This window comes from Armigeres subalbatus, chromosome 3 (assembly GCF_024139115.2).
Source record: "Armigeres subalbatus isolate Guangzhou_Male chromosome 3, GZ_Asu_2, whole genome shotgun sequence".
Taxonomy (NCBI): Eukaryota; Metazoa; Arthropoda; class Insecta; order Diptera; family Culicidae; genus Armigeres; species Armigeres subalbatus.
The window spans coordinates 38,346,959-38,374,661 of NC_085141.1; the positions used below are offsets into that span (position 1 = coordinate 38,346,959).

Here is a 27,703-nt window from a genome sequence, read left to right on the forward strand (position 1 = left end):
TATTTACGAAAATAAAAAGAATGACAAAATTTTTTGGGGTGACAAAATCGGGTCGAAAACGTGACAAAATCGGGACGTGATAAAATCGGGGGTAGACAAAATCGGGGAGTGACAAAATCGGGTCAACACTGTATTTATTTTATTCAACTGAGTGATACTAGTGATACTTAAGCTAACGGAATCGATTTTCATGTAAGTATTTTGCTAACGTTTCTCGCACGTGATAGGCGTTTCTGCTCGAATTATGACCCCGCTGTATAAAATCGCCATTTATTCCAACGAGTGGGTCAACCTCTAAACGCCATGCACCTGGTGCGATAATTTCACCATTTTCCCCTATTTGGTCAACAAAAACTGGTGGCGCATACAGATTTCCATCTTGATGTTTTAAAAAGTTATGCAGTACAATTGTGGCTTTGACAATATTCTCAGCAGACGTTGGCTGCAAATTAAGTGGTGCCAACAATATCCTCCAACGAGCCGTAAGAATACCGAATGCATTTTCAATTGTCCTGCGTGCTCTGCTCAGCCTATAGTTGAAATTTTCTTGTATTTCTTCGAGGTTCCTTCCTGGATACGGTCGCATCAGATTTTGCTTCAGCGGGAACGCGGCGTCGCCGACTATAAAATACGGAATTACTTCCGCATTGGGTAAAGCATCTGGGTCAGGTAAGTTTAGCTCTCCATGCAACAGGCGATGTCCAAATGCGCTATTGGCGAAAACACTACCGTCAGCGTTTCCGCCGTAGGCTCCTACATCTACGCCAATAAAGTTATAACTAGCGTCGCACATTGCCATCAGCACTATGGAATATTGCTTTTTGTAGTTGAAGAACATCGATCCCGAATTTGGTGGATAAGTGATGGTTACGTGTTTACCGTCGATAGCTGCACAGCAGTGTGGTAAGTTCCAGCGGGTCTCAAATTCCGTTGAATACTCGCGCCATTTTTGCTGGCTCACTTCTGGAAGATATTCTCCTTTTAGTTCATCCCACAATACATTGGTAACTTCTTGTATTATTTCTCTGACCGTTGTTACCCCAAGCCGAAAAAGACGAGAACAGTGGAAGATGCTGGATCCATCAGATAAATACCTTTAGAAGAATAACACGTACATTCAAATTAATTTAGTCTGTTTGAGGAAATTTCCACCAACTTACATCAAAGTCAAAAATAGCCGGCACTCCGGTGAAATCGGTGTACGGATTGAATGTTTTTCCAGTCGGTGTCTGATTCGCTCAAGGAGCATATCGAAGATGGTTGGCGACATCCTGGTGCAGCGAAAAAAGTATTCCGGGTCTCTTTCCCGCATCAACGGGTAGGCAGTCTCGTAAAAGCCTTCCGTTTTCCTGAATTGATTCGCCGGTCTCACCCACCAACGCCGTTCATTTTGCATATCACGGAGCTCTTGTACGCGTCGCATAACTTGTATCGCACGAATTGCAGAGATAACATGAGCTGCCATTTCGCAAAAGATATTCACTTTCAATTTTCCACGAAGCTTGAAACGCATCCACTAGTTTTTTATTTTGCTTTCGAAAACAAACAAACGTCAACGAGCCGCTGCCGATCATTTCTTTTTGGATATTTATGTTGGAATTACTGCGGAAATTGGTTTAGAAATACTTCGAACTTTTATTTGAGAAATTGCTGCAGCAATTATTACAGTAATTTCTTATAGAAGTACTTCCAGTATTTTTTTAATAAATCCCTTCGAAAACTCTAGGAAGAAAGTCTGTTTGAAGTTCCTTCGAAATTACTTCAGAACTTCATTAAGGAATTTTTTAATTTTTCGAGGAATTCTCTCGAACATTTTCCGGAAATTTAGTTAGAAATTGCTTGAGTCCTTCGGATATTCCTTCAAGTTTTTTTGTGTGGGAGTTACTTCAGCAATTCATTCAGAATTTTTTTAGAAAGTTGTCGGATACACCCGATTCTTTTTTTACACGGGGGATGCGTTCCGTGTAAAAAAAGTTTTCAGTTCAAAATTCGAAAATCCGTGTAAAAAAAGTTTTATGATTTCTCGACAAATCATGCAAAATGGAGCAACTTTGCAAAAATTTTGTATGGGATTTTTTTTACACGGCCGTGTAAAAAAAAATCCGTTTAAAAACAGAATCGGATGTATTTCTTTAGGAGTTCTTTCGAGAATGTTGTCCAAAAACAAATCCATAATTGTATGATATTTTATTCTTTATTAAATTCCCGAACAAACTCCAAGAGTTTCGGAATAAATTTCATATGGTTTGATTTCCTGGATTTCCTGGAGTTAGCTTCTAAGGCATTTCCGGAAAAAATCACAAAGACATTTCCAGAGAATTTTCTGAAGGATTCCCTGGACAAATTTGAAAAGGAATTCCTGCGTAATTTTATAAATTAAACTAGAAGTGAACTCCGGGAGAAGTTCTCAAAAGAATTTCTGGAGGATTTTCTAAAACATATTCCGTAGAAATTATGAAATCAATTTCCGAACAAATTCCTCAATGATGTTCCAAAGAAATTCCTGCAGTTCAGAAGGTTTCCCTGAAACAATTCCTGAATGTATTCCGGAGGAATATCCGAAGATTTTTTCTTAGATATTTCCGAAGAAATTTTCAAAGGAATTTCTAAAAGAATTTCCAAAAGAATTTCAAAAAGAATTCATAAAGGAATTCTCAAAGAAATTTTTAAAATTTTCTTGGCGTTTCTTCTTTGAATTTGCAAAGGAATACCGAGACGAAATTCCTTTGTGAATTCCGTTAGTAGGTCATTCGAAAACTCTTAAGGAAATTTTTGAAATTTTGTCCTATAATTGTGGAAAGGATGCTTGCTGGAAAATCCGGAGGAATCACTGGAGGCTTTCCGATAAAATGGAATTTCCGATGATATTCCAAGGAATACATGAAATAATTTTCAAATTGGAAGGTTTTGCAAAAACATCCCCAAGAATTCCTAGAAACCTTTTCAATACCAAACCAAATCAATTACGGCAGGAATGTTTGACCCACCGTTATCAGAGCTCTGGCGCCGCCAGTGCTGGAAAGTAGTATATACCATTGCTGATCTATTTATTGCTGAGTTTTAGAGATCCATTTATGTTTCTATTCATATATTCGGTTATTTTATACCTATATGTAAATAATTGTTCCCGCAGTTAACTTAAGATTGAGTTTAAATATTTATTTTTAATATTTGTTAAAATATCTAATTATATTGTGTTGTCTAGTTGTATGATTCAAATCTTCATTGTTTTATTCATTAAATAAATAGGAGCAATGTAGCAATGTGGTGTAATACACTTGAGATTCGGAACGGGTAGACCTGGGCTTAAGAATCAAATATTCTAATAGTAGTGAAAGAATTCGGTTGAAAATACCTTATTGCATATATTATCCAATTAATATCGTAAAAACGGTCTATAGAACAATCACTAATGTTTTGGGGCCAACGTAACGTAACTTGATAACACTTGATGTGTAAGCGAATGCCAAATAATGCGTAAATAAATCTTCTAGTACTTATTGGACGGACAAATGTTTTATCTTATAATTACACACTTTCAGAACGGAAACTGTTAACCGCTTATACACTTTCTTCTTATTATTATTCTCCTATGGCTCTACATTCCAAATGGAGCTTGACCTGCTTTTCAACTTAATATTCTACATATTAGCATTAATTGAAAGCCTTACTATGCCCGCCATTATATAAATACACCCCCAGAAATAATTATAAGGCATTTGCAGATTTTCCTACAAAATATTCATGTTTGAGGACCAAAATCTCGATTTGTAGCGATCAAATTTGGGGGCATATTTGGCATCCTAGCCTAAAATGACCTAAATTTCCAAAAAATGATGGTTTTTTGTATGCACGTTTACTGAAAAGGCACGCTTTAGGTGGAAATAATTATAAAGCCACTCCATCTTATCTAAAATTAACCAAGGCCGCATTAAATCACTTGAACAAACCAACAATCAATCCACCAGCGTGATTATTTCTAAATAATCCATTCAATGGAGAGCCTTCAGGGTCAATAGCATTTTAACTGCATGAGAAAAAAAAATCATTCGTTTGATCGTTCGTTTGTTATTACTTATTGAACCGCAATTATTTGTTCTGTAAGCGATAGAGTGATTCTTCATTTCGACTGTTGCCACTGGAATAGGCAACATTTTAATTCAAGCGGGAGATGTGTGATACATCTTGATAGAAGGAATTCTTTCAAATAAATAACATCTCCATCCGCACTACCATCTTCGTCATCATCAACCTGTAACCATATTTCTACGAGAATGAAAAATCACTTCCTTTCAAGGAAAAGAAAATCGCTTTTCCACTCCTTTCCGATGTTGACGAATGTACTGCCAAGAATTCCTAGACGCCACAAGCACCTCGCTAATCATAGCACTACCCTTTAATTGCTGCTATCCGCCGCCACCATTTATGGAGGATGCAGTCGTTGTCGTTTTCGTCGCCGGGCAGCAAAAAATATGGATTCATCTAATGGACTCATGCACTTTACTACCTCCTCAGTTCTATCGTCCCCAGCAGATGCACCGCAAAAAGTGCAACACTCACTTCCCATTGTGGTCGTGTTCTTCTGACGACGCTCGTTTGGGAAACAACAACAAACGAACGAGTGATGCTTATGGAGTATCAAATACCATTGTTGGGGGATGCTTTTTTCGTCCATAATTTTGTTTGAGAGGATCTTCTGAAGAGTTCCATTAGCGGTTTTTTACGCGTTTTGTGTTCCTGATGACAAAGAAGAATGAGTGGGCGAGAATATTGCGTATGTCGGACCACCCTGAACAGGCATGGCTCCATACTAATCGCCCTTGTAGTAGTTGTCCTTAGCACCGAAGAGTGGCGTAATTACTACAGCCACGCATTCGAAGTGTCGGAGTGGAAATTAATGACTGTGACCGCCGGTCCGCCGAAACGGGATTATTAGTCTTAGGCAGTTTTGCGGAATGGTTATCTTTATGAAGTTGAGAAAGAAAACAATTATATGTATATATAAAGAAATACCTTGGTTAGTCCCGTCGTAATTCTTATAGTTTGCGATAATAATCAAATGACTCTACTATTTCATTTATGCTTTGATTGGATAATGCACTGAGATGTCCTGAAAAAGGACTTCCATGGCACGTGACTACAATGCACGAGATAATTTGAAATTTGTCCAATATTGGGTCGAACAATTTCGAAAATCCTAAATCACCATCAACCGTCTGAGCCAAGGGTTATTTTATTTCCCTCAGTCGGGAAAACGTGCTCAATCGCTATTAGAAAACGTTCGTTCCTCTCCGCAATGCATATCCTGCAAAACAATAGTCATCACTCGTCCGATGTTGGTGGACGGGCTATGCTCATTTCCCGAGCGCTTCTATTGTGATTGGACAATCGGGCACCAATTATTAGCATAATTTATGCGTACTTTCAAAGGCCAGGAACAAATTGTCAGAACCGTATTCGGACTAATTAACCGGCGGAGAGGTGGTCGGTGCGGTGCGGACACGATTTAATTGCAAATTACTGATGATCAATCTATACGGTGCTGAATGTTTGGACCCAGTAAATTAGGAATGAAGTCATTTTTTTTTTCATTTCTTTCATTTACTTTTGAAGTACAATAATCTGAAGCAACCAACGAATACTCAAACTATGGCAATGCAGTACAGTATGAGGATACAGCAGCAAGGAACCAACTCAACCATGGAAGAAACGGTATCAAATTATGATATTCGGAATGCCTCCGATTTCCGAGACATGGTTCTCTCGCACATTCCAAACTTCCAAACTCGCAAGCTATTAACATTCAGATCACGTGCAGTTTCCCCATTTTTACCTGGGATGTGCGCGCGTGAAAGGAAGGCAACAGCAATCTTCGTCTTGGGAGAAGAGCATTTGCAACATGGGAATCAATTTAGAAACAATGGAGCCAAGTCGGCTCACGGTTTCTTAACTAAATTTGAACACAACAAAGTGAACGAAAGTTGAAGGGATGCGGCAATTGTGAAACCCGTGCATTTGCATAAAAATAATCGACTAAACATAGTAGGATTTGCTTGAAAACGACCGACGCGACGGTATTCATAGAGAAGATGGCAGCCGACAGCCGATGGGACCCGTGCGGTAAGACGCGCGGCTACAAAGCAAGACCATGCTGAGGGTGGCTGGGTTCGATTCCCGGTGCCGGTCTAGGCAATTTTCGGATTGGAAATTGTCTCGACTTCCTTGGGCATAAAAGTATCATCATGCTAGCCTCATGATAATACGAATGCAAAAATGGTAACCTGGCTTAGAACCCTTGCAGTTAATAACTGTGGAAGTGCTTAATAAACACTAAGCTACAAGGCGGCTCTGTCCCAGTGTGGGGATGTAATGCCAATAAGAAGGAGAAGAAGAAGATGGCAGCCGACTAAAAGAAGAAAAAATTCAAATTTTTCCTAGATTACGAAACTAACAAAAACATACAAAATTTCACAATTGACAAAACGTAAATAATTTAGATTTTTTTATGTCTTTATTAGGGGCTGGCTCGTCTCCAACTAATTAAGAATATTTTTATTAACTTATTTTACAAAATATACAGGATTAACAAATTTTTCAAAATAATTATAATTTTATTTTATTACAAAATTGAAAAAAAAAAACTTAATTCACCGAGTGGTGACACTGCCTTTCTCGCATTTAGCCAAGACACCAACCTTATATGGCGCTTACATAGTTCGATTCCATTTTTACATTTTTATAACTTTTAAACGCAATGGTCAATCGTTATCAAATTCAATAGTGATCAACTAGGATTTGTCCCCCGTCGAATGCAACTTGTTGCGAGAAAATCGGTTAAGAATTACTATATGAAAAAGTGGCTAATGTTTTTCGGTTTTCGTGTGCACACACACACACACACATACACACGGACAGACAGACATTTGGTCAGCTCGACGAACTGAGTCGTTTGGTATATAACATCATGGGTCTCCGAGACTTCTATAAAAAGTTCGATTTTGGAGTGAAATGATAGCCTTTCAGTGCAACTTTGTTGTATGAGAAAAGCAAAACAATCTAGATTGACAAAATTTGCAATGCTGAAAATAAAAAAGGACATGAAAAACAAATTTACGAAATTCACAAAATATATCAAATAACAAAATTTTTATTATTTTCAAATTACTATTTTTTTTTTTAAATCATGAACATTAAAAAAAATCGGGCTGGTTGGCCAAGTTTGGTAAAATAAGTGAAGCACATCAAATGAATCAGTAGAAAAGGCTTAGAAGTCGGAGAAAGGTAGAGTTTATAATTTTGTAATATTTAGACACGTAAAAAACTCAACTATTTACTTTTATGTACTTTTTCACATATAACCCTTTTTAACCCTTGAAGACGCGAGGCGATTTTTTTACACATCGTTGGAAATATTTTTAACGTAAATAATTGAAATGATTAACATTAAACGTATTTTTGGTTTGTTGTTTTAAAACAGCATTGCGCATTTAAGGGTTAACACCCCACCAAAATTATTATAATGCGCATTAAAGCATTTTCACAAAAGCCACTCGGCCACAAGCCAAAAACACAAAATTACTTATCGCATAAATAAAAAATAAAAAATCAAATCTCAAAAATCTTTTTTTTAATTTCTATATTTCCAAATCCAATAATTTTTCGTTACAAAATGAACAAAATTGACAAAAACTAAAATACTCTCCCTATGTCGATGGTTTCCTCGGTCCTTTCAACTTCAATTTACACACATTTGGGCAATCTACATCTCGATAACCTCCCTATCCCGATATCTCTCTATCTCGATGTGTTCTGAATTCAGGGTTGTTAATCGATAAATTATCGTCGTTAATTTAACGCCAACTTCGATTACGATAGTGGTTGTACGATGATGCTTCGTTGACGATAAAGTGAGCGTTGAATCAACGTTATCGTTATCGAGTATTCGTTGATTTATCGATAATTATCGAGTTAACTGTAACAGGTACTACAATTAAAAGTACAAATATTCAGTAGTTGTGTTTGCAATATCTGTTTAAAATATTGTATCGCCTTAGGGGCTGTCCATATTTGCCATACACCTCCTCCCCTCTAAACTGTCCACGTGGAATGCGCATCAGTTTTCGTTCGACAGCGCGTTCGAACGTAAACAAGAGTAAGGGTGAATGTCTATACTTAATGTTTAATCTAGCATTATTAACAAAACTTCTATTTGAAGATCCGGAACATCCAGTAATATGATTATTTTATGACTCAGTGTAGACCAATCTCCTTAGCCTTACCGAATCATATTAAATAGGTGACAAGGATAACCCACCTATACTTTGAGAGTATTGAGTTCTCCAAGCGCAGTTTCTCGCACACTAACATCACTGTATAATATATATAAAATAAAAGTGGGTGGTAATCTCGTTGCGGCAAAAATATAACGAATACTTTTGGAGGAAGACAGCATACATTGACAGGAATACAGCGAAGTCACGCACACTTTTATTTATTTGGAGAAGTCAATATTAACTCGGTACTGGTGCTCTATGCCTGGAATGCAGCACTACACTGCCGTAATCTGGCAAAGTGACGTATACGCCATTTTCCAAAAATAATGTTAACGTGTAGTACTCATCGTACTCTTTTACGGAAAAATGGAAAACATGTATGTTGTAAAATGGAGCATACGTCATTTTTTCAGATTACGGCAGTACAGATAGGTGCATCAAATAAATTTCTAGTACTAATATTGCCGAGGGATTCCGATTCCAGCTAAATATTCTTGACAAAGGAAAGTCATTATGTGCTTTCAGTAAATCCACCTGGGTAGTGCAAATTTCCGGTATCTTTTTATCGGAACACCTATGCTGCATAGTGAAAAAAAAAATCACCTAACCACCAACAGAACACCTTCTTTCCTATTGTTTCATAGAGTAGCAGGCATTAAGCAATAATTCTAGAGTGACCACTTCAATTAACTCTGGTCAACCAGCTGCAAACAATTTTTTCCGTTCTCGGTTTCTGTCAAAATTTTACACCAACTTTGTTTGCGTAATCTAGTAACCCCATTATCGCCAAATTATCGAGTTAACTTACGTTAAATTATCGAACTCCGATAATAACACAGTTGATTCATCGTTATCGTAGCAACCGATAACGTTGATCACAATCAACTTTATCGGCGATAACGATAAATCAATGATTAACAACCCTGGTTCTGATCATATTTTGTTCTGGATTCAATCTCCTTATGTCGACATGTTCAAATTTTTAGGCTACTAGACCATCTGTGAACAATAACAAACATATCAACAACAAGATATGACATTTGGTTTGTTGTCGCTTTTCATAGCATCGAGCTATCTCGATGGTCCCTTCAATATCGAGATGTGGAGAGACGACTCTATTACAAAACTAACTAATTTTACCAAAATATACATTTTTTTACAAAAATCACAAAAGATTAACTAAATATACAAAACTTTACAAAACTTTCAGATTTCAAATTTACCAAATTTACAAAAACATTAAAAACAACACATAATTGACGAAAAATATAAACTACAAAAGACCAAGTCGAGTCAAGTACGAGACACTGAAGACGGCCTTACTGTTGAGGTCGAAATACGTATCTGTTAAGGTACAATTAAGTGGTGGAATTAAATGGGTTTGTACAAACTCGTCTTATGACAAGTACAAAAGACACAATATTTTAAAAAAATAAACAAAAAGAAGTTTTCATGATTTACAAGAATTTAAAAATGAGCATATTAGAAAAAAAAACCCTAACTTACCAAAATTTACAAAAAAATAATCCTAGCGGTGTTGGTGCTTTTCTTTTGCCAAAAAAATACTAAAAAATATGAGCGTGTGTTTTTTAGCGTTTTAGCGTGTTTTGCACATAAAATAGTATTTTAGCCATAACTTCTGAGCCCATAGTTCGAATGTACAAAATTTTAATAGCAAACAATGAGACAGGATTCCCCGTCGAATGGAATCTGTTGCGAGTCATTCGGCCAATGCTAAGTTCCAAAAAGTATGTCTACAAAATTTACACATACTCACACATAACAGGCATCACCTCAATTCGTCGAGCTGAGTCGATTGGTGTATAACACTATGGGTCTCCGAGCCTTCTATCTAATAATCTAACATTTGCGTATACAGAATATTAGTTACAAATTGTAAAACAAATTGTACTTACAAAATTAAAAATTTTTTTTTTCATTTATGCTTTGATTCCCCAAAAATTTACTAAATTTACAAAATTTTCAATATTTACATAGTTTAAAAAACTCACAAAATCTACAAAATTCTAAATATTTAGGAAATTTTAAAATATTGCAAGAGAAACAAAACATACAAAAACAAAAAAATAACAATTGGAAAACGAAATTTACAAAAATTCACATGAATGATAAAAAACACATGATCTTCAAAATTTATAAAATTTGCAAAATTTTCAAAATTTACAAAATTTTTAAAATTTACAAAATTTTCAAAATTTACAAAATTTACAAATTTTGAGAAGAAAAACGCAGATTTCTTTGTGAATTATCAAAGTTAGAAAAATTCATTAAAAACATAAAATTTACAAAAAATTGAAAACATAAAATTTACAATTACAAAAATACTTATTCTTCCAACAATTTTAAGTTACATAAATTAACAAAATTTGCAAAATTTACAAAATTAGTAAAATTTACAAATTTACAAAATTTTAATTTTTTTTAATTTTCTAAGTTGGCAAAATTTACAAAACTTACAAAACTTTCGAAATATACAATATTGACAAAAACTACAATAATGAACAAATTTTACATTTCTTTAAATTTTCTAAATCAACAAAATTCATTGAAAGTTACAATAAAAACAAATTAATTCATATAGCGTTGATGGTGCCTTTCTAGCGCATTGTAAAAATGAGAAAAACATATAAAAGAGCACAGCACATGTTTCTAAATGGACAAATTGATATGAAATTTGCGAAAAAGAATCCACGTGTCTTGGAGGGACTCGAACCCTCAACCTCCTACTCTCTAGATAGGCGTGATAACCCCTACACAACAAGACCACTTAATAGTCACGTTTGCGGAAAAGCCATCAGAATCCGAGTACCAACCTCCACCGCGGTTAGCTCTTTTTTGCAAATTGAATATCTTTCGGATGCTTGATTTGTCCAATATCCACATGTGCTTTACTGTTGTATATCCACAGTCAAGCGAGTGCACATAGAGTGTGATATACTTTTTGACAGTTCCCATCACTACACCCAGTGTACACCATAGACACTATAGTACAGAGAACAGACATGGAGGCTCGAACAAAATTTCTTGCAAAACATGTGTAAACAATCAAACCGAACCTCAACGCCATCGACGTCGACATTGCAACTCACAATCTAATTTGACAACACGATGGCGCTGGTATACTCTTGAATGCAAAGCGACACTAGCGTACAGTGGTAATTTTTGGTGACACTAGCGCTGATTCTGCACGGGGATACGGCGACATTCCAAATTATTTCAAAATGAACAGTAAAAAGTTATCACAACATAGCGACCCGAATAGAAAATTCAATAGAATTACATTAAAATATTAAAAAATTACAATACATTTTATTGATGAACAATCAATTCTATTGTTCTTCTATTGTACCAATTAAATTGCCTTATTGTTGTTCCAACAAACGTACAATAAATTCTATTGACAGAAAAATTTTGACAATAGAATTACAATAAATTCTATTGTAATGGCAAAAATTTATTCGAGAAAAAAACGATTTTTTATTGTTACGGTAACTAACAACCCCTATTTTCTATTATAAAACTGCCATTTACAATAGGATTTATGGTGGAAAACGATATTCTTAATTGTTATTCTGTTGTGGGCAACAATAGAGTTTATTGTAATTACAATTAAATTTATCGTATTGTTACAATAATTCTGTAAATCTATTGGGCTTTTTTTTATTCGGGGAGTGCAGCTTCAACACCTGTTCTCTGTGACTATGCAGCGTCTGTATATAACCTCAAACTGATGACAGATTAGTAGTACTTCGCGTTGGACTCGGGGGCAGCCAATCAATCACGAACTCGAACCTTGTCGGAGTCAGTGGATAGTACTACTGAACTGTCAAAAAAGTTCATTCGACGAGGACCGAATTCATTCGTGACGTCATGCTGCAGAACCTAATAGGTTCCATAGACGAGCGCAGGAACGGTTGGGTCATTTCGATTGAGTGTGTTTTTTCAAGGTTAATTTATGGTGTTTTTTCACTTTTTCACAATGTACTACGTGAATTTGACGTCACACGCTCCGTTGTTGCTTGGATTGCAATCATGGCGTCATGCTCGTTTGGCTACACTAACTGACAGTTCGTTCGGCTACACTCGCCTTCGCCTCAGCTCGTCTATGGAACCTATAGTGTCTATAGTGTACACTAATCGCTGTAATTTGAAAACCATAAGTTTATAACACACTAGCGCCTCCTGAAGGCCGTCATGATACAATATATTTTAAAAATTAAGTAAAAACATAATAATAATAATAATAATAATAATAATAAACGCTTGAACGCTTGAACCTAGCTATTTAGCACTGTAAAGAATTAAATAACTTTACAGAACCCGTAGCTTCCGGGAATGAAAGCACACCCAAATATGGAGTTACGCTCAAGAACAATACCACCCATGCGATTGCCCGAGGAGGGAGCCCCTACTGGAGCTGGTCCTGGAACGGGGGACAGAGCGAGCGGCCAGCGGCTAGAGGAAGGAGAGGTGCAACAGCGACCCTCTAGTCATCGGGCTCAGCCCGTGCCGACAAGGCAAAACAGAAACGGCAGCAGAAGAAATCACCAAGGCAATGCTGCACCTGCTGATGTTGCTGTGGTTGATCGACGTCAATCACTCACGTTAGCGGGCCGCCGACGGCAACGGATCATGTGGACAAGGGAGATGAATCAGTACGTGATCCGTTGCTACTACGTTTGCACCAGGATGGAGACGGATATGTCCGGCAGACCGGCGATGCTGGAGATGTTCAATGAGAGGTTCCTCGGTTTGCACCCCAGCTTGACCAGAACAAATTGTACACACGCCAGAGAGCTATTATGTCACATAATATGCTGACTCCAGAAGACGTAGAGTACATCAAGCGGGAAGTGCAGAGGGAATTAGGAGAGGAGGAGGAGGCAAGATCGAGCGATACGTCGAGAAGGAGTTCTGTTGGGTTGGATGCATCAATCGCAAGTAACCGTCGCGATTCGATTGCACCCGCCGCTCCAGGACCAACAGTGGAATTGCAACGACAGCAATTAAAGGACGAACTAGCTAATCATATGGGCACAGCAGTTACACAGTTCCGTGGGACAGACCCCATGTCCCGACACCGGATACCCAAGTTGCAGTACTCCTATCGGTTGACGAGTACAGTAAGCATCCTTAACCAGGATATTTTGCCACAGTACTTGGAAACCGTGGAGAACCTTGAGGAGCTGCAATTTATCGTGTATTCGGCTGCAGTGGCTGTTGTAAGAACGTTGGGATTGCGAACGCGCCCACAAGGTGAGAGTGATGGACGCGCACGCCCCAAAGCACGAAAACCCGCGTGGATGCGACGTCTGGAGACCCGCATCGCCACACTGCGGTCAAAGGTTGGTCGATTAACACAGTACAAGAAGGGAATCGATCAACCAGGCTAGTTCGGAATGTTGCTGAGATTGTGAAACCCACAGAACTCCGTGATCTCACCGAGGCGAACATAACTGAGATCCTCGACACCCATGTACAGCGGTTGAGTGCTCTTGCTAAGCGACTGCGACGTTATGGAGAATGTTCGAAGAGGAAGGAGCAAAATCGAATGTTCAACATCAACGAAAGGGAGTTCTACAACCACATCCGAAACGACAAAGCCGACTTTGGCGAGGGCCTTCCGGAGATTGGAGAAGTCACGCAGTTTTGGTCCAATCTATGGGAGAACCCCGTCATACACAACGGCGACGGGGGGTGGATGGCAGAAGAAGAGCAATATTGTGGTGGAATTGGAGACATGACCGCTATCAACGTGACCGCCCAAGACATACGTGAGGCTACTCGGTATACCAGGAATTGGGCTGCACCAGGACCCGATTTTGTGCATAATTTCTGGTATAAAAACCTCACAACGGTCCATGGGCAGATGGTGGAATGCTTCAACACGGTACTAGATAACCCCTGGGCAGCTACCGGAATTCATCACTAGGGTGTCACTTATCTTCTGCCGAAGGATCGGAACACTTTGAACCCAGCCAAGTACAGACCAATAACGTGCCTTTCGAGTCTGTACAAAGTGCTGTCATCGGTAATAGCGAGGAGGGTGCAGAACCATTGCGACGTCAACAACCTGATGACCGAGGAACAAAAAGGTTGTCGACGTAACACACGAGGCTGCAAGGATCAGGTCATCATTGATGCAGTCGTTGTTGGGCAGGCCACCCACAAGCAAAGAAACCTGAGCATGGCGTATATCGACTATAAAAGGCATACGACTCAGTACCTCACTCGTACCTTCTTAAGGTACTGCAGTTGTATAAGATAGACGGTAACGTCATCAGGCTAATGCAGCACGCTATGGGGATGTGGAGCACATCCCTACACATTACCGACGGAGAAAAGGTGTTACGGTCCAGGACTCTCAGCATCAGGAGGGCATATTCCAAGGCGATACCTTTAGTCCTCTATGGTTTTGCCTTGCCATGAACCCTCTTAGCAGAGCACTCAACCAACACAACTATGGCTATCATTTGAAGAGTGGGGAAAGGAGTACAAACATTACCCACACCTTCTTTATGGACGACTTGAAGCTGTTTGCGGAATCTGTGGAGAAGCTGCATCAATTTCTGCGGCTTGTAACGGTATTCAGCAACGACATCCGGATGGAGTTTGGTATCGATAAATGTCGATCCATACATCTACACCGGGGTCACCTGGTGGATGCCGACAGTTTCCGCGTCAACGAACAGGAGGAGATTCGAAACATGGTTGAAGGCGAAACGTACAAGTTCCTAGGTTTCCTGCAACTGAAAGGAATTCGCCATACGACGATCAAGAAAGAGCTGCAGGAAAAGTTCTTGCATCGTGTCAACTGTATTTTGAAGAGCCTCTTGTCGGCCGGCAACAAGGTGAAGGCGATAAACACGTTTGCTGTGCCCTTGTTGACATACAGTTTCAGGGTGGTGAAGTGGACCAAGACTGACTTGGAGGCGTTAGAACGAGCAGTACGAGTGGCGTTCACTAAGCATCGCATGCGCCATCCAAAATCGTCCATTGAGAGAGTCACCCTGCCACGTACAGTAGGAGGAAGAGGCGTCACCGATATACAAACACTATGTGTTTCTCAGATCCAGCAGTTGCGAAGATACTTCGTGGAAAGCCAGAACCGCCACGAAATCTATCGCGCTGTGTGTGAAGCTGACCACGGATTCAGTGCCCTGCATCTGGCGCAGGAGGACTATCAGCTGAATTGCGACATCAAATCTGTCGACGAGATGATCGCATCGTGGAAGCAGAAGGAGTTACATGGGACGCACCCCATCAACTGGAGCTGGAATATATCGACAAAGCGGCGTCGAATACGTGGCTGGTGCGGGGTGAACTCTTCTCGGAAACAGAAGGATTCATGGTAGCCATCCAGGACCGGGTAATTGCGACGAAGAACTATCGGCACTATATATTGCACGAAAACGTGGAGGACCGCTGCAGGAAGTGCAATTCAGTAGGAGAGACGATCGAACATATCGTGTCCGGGTGTTCAGCCTTAGCTGATTCAGCCTATCTCGGTCGTCATAACGAAGTAGCCAAGATTGTGCACCAACAGCTTGCTTTAAAGCACAACTTGGTTAACCAGTTTGTCGCCTACTACAAATATGTGCCTGTCCCGGTTCTGGAAAATAGTTTCGTGAAGCTGTACTGGGATCGCGAGATCATAACGGATGTCCTCATTCGTGCCAATCGGCCCGATATTGTGGTCTACGACAAAAGGATGAAGCGGGTAACCCTCATCGACATTGCTGTACCGCTAGACCATAATGTCCAAACAACATTCTCCAACAAGATAACGAAGTACCACGACTTGGCGGAGGAGTTGAAGCAGATGTGGCACCTGGAGGACGTGCGTATAATTCCGGTTGTTATCTCAGCTACCGGAATCGTCCTGAAATCTCTTCTGAGATCCTTAGGAGAGCTGGAACTATCTCATAACCTCCATAGCATCCAAAAGACAGTGGTTCTTGGAACTTGCAGCATCGTAAGAAGATTCCTGAACCACCATAACTAATACATCCGGTGCAAACGTTTATTATAGGATTTTAAGTCAACCGGCGAATGAGATCCACAGAGCCTAATCCCCTTTGGCATTCAGATTGCCCGGGGTAGGTGAAAATTCCCAGCACGCTTGCTGAGGAAGTGCCAAAACTCTATAATAATAATAATAACAATAATTGAAATTGAAGTTGGAGGGCCAAGCCGGCCGATCACTGTACATGTTAAAAATAATTGTAGAACAAAAAATGTTTTAAATAAAGAAGAATTTTACTACTACTACCATAAGTTCATGCATCGAGTTCATCATTGACGTTTGAGCGGTGCGCTGTTTACTACGAATGAATACTTTTTCATTCATCGAGTTCATTCAAGTGTTAATTTTTAATAAACAGCGCACCGCTCAAACATCATTGTGTTCATTCAGCATGTTGATGAATTTGTTCCGTAATTCGTAGATAAAGTTGACAAACTTGTAACTGTGGCAAATTCTTGGCGTTCAATGAAATTTTCCAACAATATTTTTACTTTGGATTTGTTGCTGTGCGTGATTCAAAATGCGCATTATTTATGCAAGATGAATTTTCTTCATATTGCAAAATAATCGCTTGGCGCAACGGTAGGTAGTTTAATCTTGACGATGCCGTTGACCGGATAGCCGATAGCCGGATGGTCCGAGCTGAGCTCCTGGAAGACGATCGGCTGGGAGACGTGATCGTTCATGTTCGTGATGAAGATGTCGAGCGTTTCATGGGCCCCGGACCGTGTCAACCGGGTAGGGCTGTCAGGGCTCAGGATGGTGTAGTGGCCCTCTAGTTCGTCGTTGGACCAGACGACTCCGTTCCGGTTTGAGACGGTGTTTCCCCACGATTGGTGCTTTGCGTTCAGGTCTCCGGCGATGACGAACTGCCCCTGCCGCCGAGTGAGCTTGACTTTATCCCTTCGTAGCTCGGCCGATGTGCCATCGTCGACTTTGGCTTGTGTGGGACAGTAGGCCACGATGGAAGTGACGACTCCGACGGAGGTGGTGACTTCCACTCAAACGGCTTCGATGAGTTTGAGCTAGAAGTCCGGCAGCAGGTGGCAGGCGATGTTGCTTCGCAAGGCGATTGCCACTCCTCCCCATCTGGAGCTTTTTTGATTGAACCTCACCAGCCTAAAACCCGGAATTGTTGCACTTACCTCGGGCTTCAGGTGGGTTTCGGTGATGAAAGCCGCGTCAATCTCCTTCTCCTGAAGAAAATCGCTGTGCTCGTACCCCAACCTAGTAGCCATTTTCAATGACGAAAAGGCCCAGAGTGTAGATCTGATCAAACCGGGATTTGCAGCTTCGAAGCCGAGCAGCAAGTTGGCTGAATATTGAAGCCAGCTGCTCCGGGTGTAGATCGGAGCGGAATCCTCCGGGGGTAGAGGATGTTCATCTTGATTACGGCGGAATCCAGGAGGAGGGAGCGGGAGCCATTCGCTGGAGGATGGAGCCGGCGGTGCTGGAGCTTGAACCGACGCAGCTGCTGCTGCCAATAGCTTGTGTGGTTGTAACGGTGGGAGGATTGGAATCGCTCGACGGGGAGCCGCGATAGCCGGATAGTTCACCTCGTTGACTACAGGAGCACGGTTCTTCTTCGGAAGGTTTCTGGTGGACGCCTTCTTCCGGATTTCCAGGAACTCGGTTCGCTTAGGGCAGCCCTTTCCCGAGCAGGAGCGACGACCTCGATAATAGAAATTGGTATGAACTAGCCTTGCATAAGAGGTAAAATACCAAAAAATAATACCAAAAACTTATATGCAGTATACTTGAGGCATAACATGCTTTGGTATTCCAATACCAAACGAATAATAATTGGTTATGCATTTAGTATTGAAATTCAATTTAATAACTGAGTATGTTATTGCTTAAGTATTGTGCATATAAGTTTTTGGTATTATTCTTTTGGTATTTTACCTCTTATACAGGGCTAGTTCATAACAGAGTATGGTATCAATAACATTTTGATAAGAAAATTATTTTGAGCTTTTTAGTGGAATGTTTTCACCTGTCATAAGACGAGTTTATACCATCCCATTGAATTCCACCACTTAATTGTATCTTGACAGATACGTATTTCGACCTCAACAGTAAGGCCGTCTTCAGTGTCTCGTACTTGACTCGACTTGTCAAGTCGAGTCAAGTACGAGACACTGAAGACGGCCTTACTGTTGAGGTCGAAATACGTATCTGTCAAGATACAATTAAGTGGTGGAATTCAATGGGATGGTATAAACTCGTCTTATGACAGGTGATCAATAACATGATTAGGTATTATTGAGCCAATTTCTCCTGCTCGGGTTGTGGTGGCCCGATATTTGTCGCCACAGTTGGCGCACTTGGGATCGGCCACCGCCATCTTGTCGAACTCACCAGTCGGATGGGGTTCGCTACACAGTTCGCGGCAGTTCCTGGTGCCGTGCACGAAATTGAAGCAGTTGGGTGCACTGCGTGACGTCGCGGTTCACTGACCGATATCGCTCCCAGTCAACTACGGTGTAATTTATAACGCCAACCAGCTTCAGGTCCTTCCAGGTAGTGGAGCCATGCTCCAGATGAATCAGGTAAAGCTGAGCACGGCTACTGACTTCAGTCCGCAACTTTCAAGCTCTGCTTGGAGCTCTTCCTCCTTCATGTGGTGGAGTCCTCGCAGCAAAGCCTTGAGCGGCTTCGTGCCGGGGTGGTCATGAGTGTAGTACTTATGGACCTCGAGGAACTCCACGACGGATTTGTGATGGTCCTTATTGACCGGCATCACTTTCACGCCCTCGCTGCAAAGCCTAATTGTACACTTCAGCCCTTTAGCGATTAATTGGCGAATTTTCGGGCGCAAATCCAGTGAATCGCCCTTCACAAACACGGGCACTTCTCCTTCCGCTCAGGTTGCACCTGTGGCAGCTGCGATTGCTGCTTCTTCCTCTTTTTCGGCGGATTGCCGGGGTCATCAAGCGGCAACGGTGAGAACACGTTGTTTTGCAAAAGCTGCTTGGAGGGGTTACTCGCAGTGCGCTTAGGCACTTTTCCCGCGACCGAATCAGCCACCGAGTCTCCCATGACGTACACTCAAAATAATTGTCACCTAATTTCCACTATAAAAATCAGGTAGGCTTTAAAAATCTACATTTATGACGACCTTACTTGTGTCTAATAAAACTTACTCGCATGTCATATGCCTACTAAAAAGAAATGTAGTGAACTTTAAATGAAAACGTAGAAAACAATATCTATATTCTTTTCTAGTGAATACCACTTGTCACGAATGTATGAAAAATATATGAGTGGGGAACTCAGACCGAAGTCTATGTTTTGCATCAATCGCTAATGAAAAATTGTGCAGAAACATCATGAGAGCAATTTACAAAAATAAGTTCTGAGTATGAAATAATTATTTCATAACTCTATTTTTGGTCCCGTCCGCCTCTAGTGGACGGGAATTATTATCACTCACACGGGTATTGCGTAAACTATTATTCCAATTCACTTAAAATCTATGTGTTTGTTGATATTTCAATTCACTTAAATTTAATCACATTTTTTAGTGAATTGAGAGCAGTGAGTACCATCACTAACAAATCATTTAACTTCTACAAACGAAACTAGATGGAAATTATCCGCATATGTTTTCATGTAACTCTTAAGCGAAAATTATTTTGAGTGTAAACAGCGAACGAGAAAAAAACACGCCCGTACGTGCTGTTGTATCGAACTGGAATGAGCTCGAAAAAATGTGCGTGTCTGAAATAGATCGCACTCGCGGGAAAGCAGCATTCCTGTAATCAATAGATGAGGAACATTAGCCCCGCCCAAGGGCGTAGCCGGAGGAATGCAGGGGGGGGGGGGTGTTGGGCATCCGGAAAGTTATCCACAAATTCCTTTGAAAATCGTTCGCAAATCCTTCTCATGTAATTGTAATTCCTCCTTATCTAGAAACCAACCAATTTTTTTTTTAGGAAATTCACGAGGAAATTCCTTAAAGATTTCTTTTCTTCTCTCCAAGATTTACTTCTAGATATTTCTTCGGCTATTTTCTCTTCAGGAAGAATCCGGCATTTCCTTCAGGCATGCATTCGAGAGTTCCGTCAAGAATACATACGGAATTTCTCCCCAAAATTCTACCAGAAGTTTCTTCAAAAATTTATGACGGAAATCCTCCGATTTAGCTCCATAATTTCACTTGTAAATCTATAAGAAATTCCTTCGGAAATTCTTCTAGGAACTTCTCCGGGCATTCCTTTCGAAAGTCTTCCTTTAATTCCTCCGGGATTACTTCCAGGAAATTTTCCGGGAATATCTCAAAACATTCAATAGCGAAATCATCTAGCATTCCAATCTGGAATTTTTTTCGCAATTACTTCAGAATATCCTTCAAAAAATCCTCTAGAAATATCTTCATGAATTTCTTCTGGAATTCTTACAGGTATTTTTTCGGGAGTTTCTTCAGGTACTTCTCCAGGAATTTCTTCAGGAGAATTTCTCTGGGAGTTCTTACGGGAATTCCTCCGGGAGGTTCTTTTAAGAATTCTTCCAGGAGTTTCTCCTGGAATTCTTACGGAAGTTCCTTTGGGAGTTCATCCTAGAATTCTTACGAGAGTTCCTCCAGGATTTCCTCCGGGAATTCTTCCTGCAGTTCTTCAATAAATTCCTCCAGAAGTTCCACCGGCAGTTCCTCCGGAAATTTCTATAGAAAATCCCCCGGGAGTTCCTCCGGAAATCACTCTGGGAGTTCCTCCGGGAGTTCCTTTTCAGAGAAACACCCGGAGAAACTGCCGGTGAAACTCCCAGGGGGATTCTCGTAGAAACTGCTGGTGGATCTCCCGGAGGAATTCCCGAAGGAACTGCCGGAGGAGCTCCCGTAAGATCTCCCGTAAGAACTCCCGGCGGAATTTCAGGAGGAACTCCTAGAAGAATTCCTAGAGGACCTCTCGGATGAGCTCCCAGAGAAACTATCGGAAGAACTTGAGGATTTTCCAGCTTTATTTATGAAGAAAGCCTAAATGATTTCCTGAAAAAAGGCCTGAATAATTTCCTGGAATAGCTTCTGGTGGAACTCCCGGAGAAATTTCCGGAGAAACTCCCGGATCAATTGCTGGTGGAATTTCCGGAGGAACTCTCGAAGGAATTTTCTGGAAGAATTTCTGAAGAAACTCCCGGGAGAATTTTCAAAGGAACCCCGGGGAAACTACCAGAAGCATTCTCGGAAACAAGAGAATTTATCTTATAGACAAAACTCGTCTAGCTGAAACCTTTGTTGGGGTTTGTAGCTGGACCATCATCATCATCATCAGAGGACCTCCCGGAGAATTCCCTGAGGAGCTCGCAAAGAAATTCTCGGAGGAGCTTCTGGTGGAAAATCTATATAAATTCCTGAAGAAGCCTAAATAAATTCAAATTCTGCCGAAATTCCCGGAGGAATTTTCAGAGGAACTGCCGATAGAACTACCGGAATTATTCTCGAAGGAAATCCTAGAGAAATTCTTGGTGGAAATGCCGATGGAACTCCTGGAAGAATTCCAGGAGGAATTTTCGGAGAAACTCCTGGAGGATCTCCCAATGGAAATCTTGAAGTTTCCACCGGAATTCTTTCAGGATTTCATTGCGAATTAATCTAGGAGTTCCTCCGAAAATTCCATTGTTGATTTCATTTTCGGTATAATTTCTGTATACGTTTCCGGTGGAATTCCTGGAGAAATTCTTTGAAATTTCCACAAGAAATTATTCGAAACAATTCACGGAAAATTTTATGGAATTTACACAAGAAATTCGAAATTTTTTCGTGAAATTCTCAGGAATGTTTACTGGCAATTCTGCGGAATTTCCACGGAATATTCTTATTCTTAAAAATTATGGGAAATAGCACAAAATTATTTGAATTATTGCAGGGAATTCTGCAGAACTAATAAAAAAGTTCGTGAAGATTTTCTTGGAATAAATAATGGTGGAATTTTCGGATCAATTCCCGGCAAAATTTATGGTGGAATTCCTGAAGTTGCTGGAGGCATTCCTAAAGAATCCCTGATAGAATTTCGGATAGAATGCCAGGAGCAATTGTCGATTGATTTCGAGCAATTGTTTCTGCCTATTTTATAATAAATATTATTTCAGAGAGGATTTGTTTAGAAATCGTTTTCTTAAACTTATGGAAGAATGCAGGATTTTTATAATAATTGTTCACTCAAAATAATTTTCACTTAGAATCTACTTGAAAACATATGCAGATATTTTCCATGTAGTTTCGGTTGTAAAAGTTAAATGATTCATTAGTGATGGCACTCATTATTCTTAATTCACTAGAAAATAAAATAAAATTTAAGTGAATTTTCGTTTGGCCATGTACTTAAATTTTAAGTGAAACTTCGATAATTTTTTTCCTAGTTTCCCTGTAGATAGTATCCCGTCCACTAGAAGCGGACGAGGGCAAAAAAGGAGTATAAAGTTAATTCACACCCAAACAGAATTCTTTGCAAGTCGTTCTCATAATGCTTCTGCAAAATGTTCCATTAGCGATTGTTAATAAACATACTTTTCGCTCTGAGAACCCCACTCATATATTTTTCATACATTCATTTTGAGTAGAATTCACTAGAAGAGTATATAGATATTATTTTCTATGTTTTCTAATGAATTCCACTACATTTCTTATTAAGATGCACTTATGATTTGAGTAAGTTTTATTTGATTCCGGTAAAGCCGATGAAAGTTTCGAATTTTAAAGTCTACATGACTTTTTATAGTGGAATTAAAGTGACAATTATTTTGAGTGTTATAGCTGATTTTATATTCTTTCTGAACACTAAGATCGTCAATATTTTTCTCACTTTATTTAAAAATATCTGATGAGCAATAAATCACGCATTTTTAAATCCATTATTGTTTTAATAATTATTGTTTCGATGTGTTTTTATAAAACTACTATAAAACTACGATTTAGAAGTCCAGAAAAGTTGGCCCCCCTCTTCTCGAAATCCTGGCTACGCCCATGGCCCCGCCTCTTTGTGAATCGGTATGGTGCAAATATTATGTGCAACCAAAATACGCACCAAAGGGGCGGGCTACATGTTTAATTTTAACTATGCATTAAAAGACCCGTATATCGAGCGCGCGCGTCATTTGCTTTCGAGAATTTTTGGTAGCGGCTGCCGCAGCGATGGTATTGCTAGTTGCTGATTGTAATTTGAGATATTGAAAATAAACCGGTTCTTTTCAGGACCACTATTATTTTGGGAAGAAAGTTGAGCTGAGAGGATTTTCTTAAGTGCCGTTGCTAATAACCAGTCCAATTTAATTTGGAATGCAAAGATTCTGAGTTCTGTTAATAAAATTTAAAAAAAGACATTATTGAGAAGATTATCAATATAAATTTTACTGAGGGTGGCTGGGTACGATTCCCGGTGCCGGTCTAGGCTATTTTCTTATTGGAAACTGTCTCGACTTTCCTGGGCATAAAAGTATCATCGTGCTTGCCTCATGATATACGAATGCAAAAATGGTAACCTGGCTTATAAACCTCGCAGTTAACAATTGTGGAAGTGCTTAATGAACACTAAGCTGCGAGGCGGCTCTGTCCCAGAGTGGGGATGTAATGCCAATACGAAGAAGAAGAAGAAAAAAAAGAAGAAGAAGCCATCGAATTTATACGATTTATTTTTGGAAGATGCAATCGAAAATACTAATCATCTACTCATCTCAGAAGCTGAACTAGGGTGGTTCAAAAAATCAATTTTGCTCCACAGTGCGCATATGATTCTTTACCATGTTCTGAGTGTCCTCTGAAAATTTGAGCTCATTTGGATTAAAACTGATTTAGCACAAGCCGTTTCAAGTTTGCATGCAAATTAGTATGAGGAAATTTATTTTATCATTACACTGTTAATGACGCTTCCCCATTAAGTGCAGGTTAAAAGAAAACCTACACAGCTAAAAGGAATACTCAACAGCTTTCACCCAACGAAAATCGCATGTTGATTAATCACTTCAATAATTAGTAATCGATTTTAGGACAGGTTGCGAATCTTTAGTCATGATCGTTAATCTTCTTTGAGGGCAACACTGAAATGTGCAGTGCAACATAGTAGCCTGAATTTGTGTGTGCAATCTTTCGCGCTACGAGCAGCAATGTTGCCTGTTGATGAGTTATGCAATTAGCTCCAGAAAACTACGGTATGGATTAAATTCGATTACTAATTATTGGGGCGATTAATCAACATGCGATTTTCGTTGGGTGAAAGCTGTTGAGTATTCCTTTTAGCTGTGTAGGTTTTCTTTTAACCTGCGCTTAATGGGGAAGCGTCATTAACAGTATAATGAAAAAAATAATTTCCCCATACTAATTTGCATGCAAACTTGAAACGGCTTGTGCTAAATCAGTTTTAATCCAAATGAGCTCAAATTTTCAGAGGACACTCAGAACAAGGTAAAGAATCATATGCGCACTGTGGAGCAAAATTGTTTTTTTGAACCACCCTACTGAGCATAGCTGTTGCAAATTTTACAAAATTCACAAAATATCTAATATGTTGTTCCAATATGGCTGCTCAGACTTTCTTATCGGGTATTCAGGAGAATCGCAAATATGGGATAATGGATCATTTGCTTTCGGAAACAAACAAATCCTATTCTACATCACTCTTGATTAGGAGCACTAAAATTGAATCGGGGGTAGCGGTTCTGACCCAATCAGGAAATTGCTTTACGAGTGAAAGACGCAAACCCATGTTGATGTACAGGCGATTCAAACTTCATGTTACTGATGGCGTCCGTGCACTTAGAACGTTGCTAATTCAAATCGGATTAATTATGCTTCAAAGCCGTACTCTCTCTCTCTGCCGCTCTCTCTACCTTCACTGGTCAATGCCTAATTGGCATGTATTCATTGGCTTTTGTCATCTAATGGACTGTGCTATATCGTGCAATAATGCATTCGGCTCGTTAATTATGGTCAAGCAGCGCTCGCGTGACGAATAGGATCGTATTCCGGAAATAGCAACGTAAATTAGGATAAGGGATTGGCAAACAAAGGCTAATCCATATCTTGCATTATGTTTAGAGGACATTCAGCATATTCGTAGCTAAATACCTTGGGGAACTGATGGCTTTTGGCATGTTCGGCAAATGTTTTCTGAGACCCGGTTTGGGTTTCGGTTGTCAATTGATTTTGTGATTAGGCTTCTGATTAAAAAAAAATAGAAGTAAATTTACCAAAACTTTCCGTCGTTTATTTAGATAAAATATAGATAAAATTAATGTGAAGTATAGAATCAAAATATCAAAGATAAAAAATAATTGTAGAAATGACAAACGGTTGTCTAATAATCACTAAGGAAAGTAATTGATATTGGCAAACAATAAAAGACAATTATAGCAAAAAATAGACAAAAAGACACTGGGCACTCATGTCCCGGCTTTTTTTCACTCGAAGCATTCCATCTTCATATAGCTTAATGGCATTGGCTGGCGAGGCTATTCCATTTAAACTATGACAGAAGAGTCACACAGCGACCCACAAACAAAGAATAATTGCCCACAGGACAGTAGTCCATCAGCGTCGTCTTCGTCTCGAAAGAAAGTATAATAAATATCCTTTAGCGAGCATGTCGTCCCGCTTCTTCGGCGTGGTCCCCTTTCCGCAATGTCGCACCATTTGGCGAGCTTTTAGCGAAATGACCCTGAAGCGGCGTCCAATCAGACCGAGAACAAAGAAACGGACAGCCCACTCCGCCCGAGGCGTGTACTCACATACGGCTGCTGACACTTTCGTGCGAAACTAAATATGTATGGACGCCGAAAGCCATATTTCTAGTGCGCAGATAAATTCTAGAAGTAGCCCGAAGGAAGGTGATTGAAATTTATGATTTTTCTTCTACCACCGAAATAGGGAAAAATGTGTCAGTAGATCCACCTATTGTTTGACTTCGCTATTGTTGCACATTTAAGAAAAAAGGCAGCCACTATATAGTCTGCTCAATGAAAATATCCGTTCAAATGACCGGCTTTGGGACAGTTTGTCGAATGGACATTTATTCGATAGGACATTTAGTCGAATGGATATTTAGTCGAATGTTGAAAGCGAATTTCAGCCAGTAATAAGGTAATTTAGTAAAATTTAAATAATAATAATCTACAAGAAATATGGATGAACTGAGTGCTCAGTGAAAGTTTTAAAACTCAGCTGAATTATTCACTCGATCTATGTCTCATGATCTAGTTTTAGGGATGTCTAAGGAAAGCAATTTTTCTTTCTTTAGAGCAAGAAAAGTAACATAGAAGAAACACCGTAACGGTGCTGATAGCTCTTCAGTTAAATGTTTCAAACGTGTGCATCGCATCGCTATTCTCCTGTGCCTCATATAACATCACTCTAAAGCTCTCTCGCACAACCGAGCGAATAATAAATCAATGATTGATGAATAATTTATCTGGCCTTTGTTTCCACTTGAAACCCCGGAAGCTTTCCCGATGGCTGCTACCGCCTGCCTGCCTGTCCGTAAGATCATTTACTCAAAGTTCAATTTTGACTTGCTACGAACGACCCTCTTGGTGAACTTTTTACTACTGAACATTCGGTTAAAACCAGGATATACACCCACCGCCCAAACGAGGCTAACATTTCTCGCTGGGGCAGAGCTCTGTTTTCAGTGAATATAACCTCCAATACTCCGATTTCAAGTCGACAAACTGCTCTGTTCGAACCCAGTGTTCATTTCATTTTATCTCGCTGGCTTAACCCGCGAGAGCCAGCTTCTATAATGTCGGACGAATACGTGGTTCCATCCCAACGTGCAACCGTACGGTGGCTTAGAGATGCGATAGACGATAGTTTTCGATGCTACTGGCATCAGCAGCGGAAGAATCCGATCACGTCCCCAAACTGCAAGTGAAAGAAAATCCTCCTCGCAGTCCACGTTTCCTCGCACCGCCGCGCCCACTTTCGCCCACACGGACAGACCGGGACACATGGATTTACGGTACCACGCGGATTTAGGGAACGGGTGCTTAGAACGTTCCACGGCGACACTGACGGGGACGATAGTTGACTGTAGGTGGTGGACCGAACGAGGGGTGTAATCATCGGGGATTTTCGTGCATTCCGGGTCGATGATGGACCAGCAGCATCTCCATCAACCATCACAGCATCCCGCCGGTTGCATGGGAAGATAGGTGGTAAAAAGCAGCAGAAGCAAGATAACGATGTGCAAAAATGCTGCAGATCCTTTCACTATCCATCGCGCGCGTTGAGGACGTGGGTATTAGTCGCCTGATTGGAAAGAGCTTCAACGGGGCACCCGGGGGTTGCCCACCAGGTCCCGGAGTCGAAGGGTAAGTGGTTCAATTTTTCAATCCGTTTGGCGGATTTGCGAGTAGCGCAGCGAATGAATTTTGAATTAGATGAACTTTCCTT

At 40.1% G+C, this 27,703-nt stretch overlaps 2 protein-coding genes across 7 annotated transcripts in view; both read right to left on the reverse strand.

Annotated features, from left to right (window-relative positions):
• The window catches only part of LOC134227195 (low-density lipoprotein receptor-like), a 1,220,229-nt gene that overhangs the window by 884,194 nt on the left and 308,332 nt on the right, over positions 1-27,703 (reverse strand). The gene's annotated exons all lie outside the window — the stretch shown is intronic.
• On the reverse strand, positions 173-946 carry LOC134224092 (uncharacterized). Its single transcript, XM_062703325.1, has one exon. It carries the CDS (start codon positions 836-838, stop codon positions 173-175), a length of 666 nt encoding a protein of 221 aa, XP_062559309.1. The 5' UTR covers positions 839-946.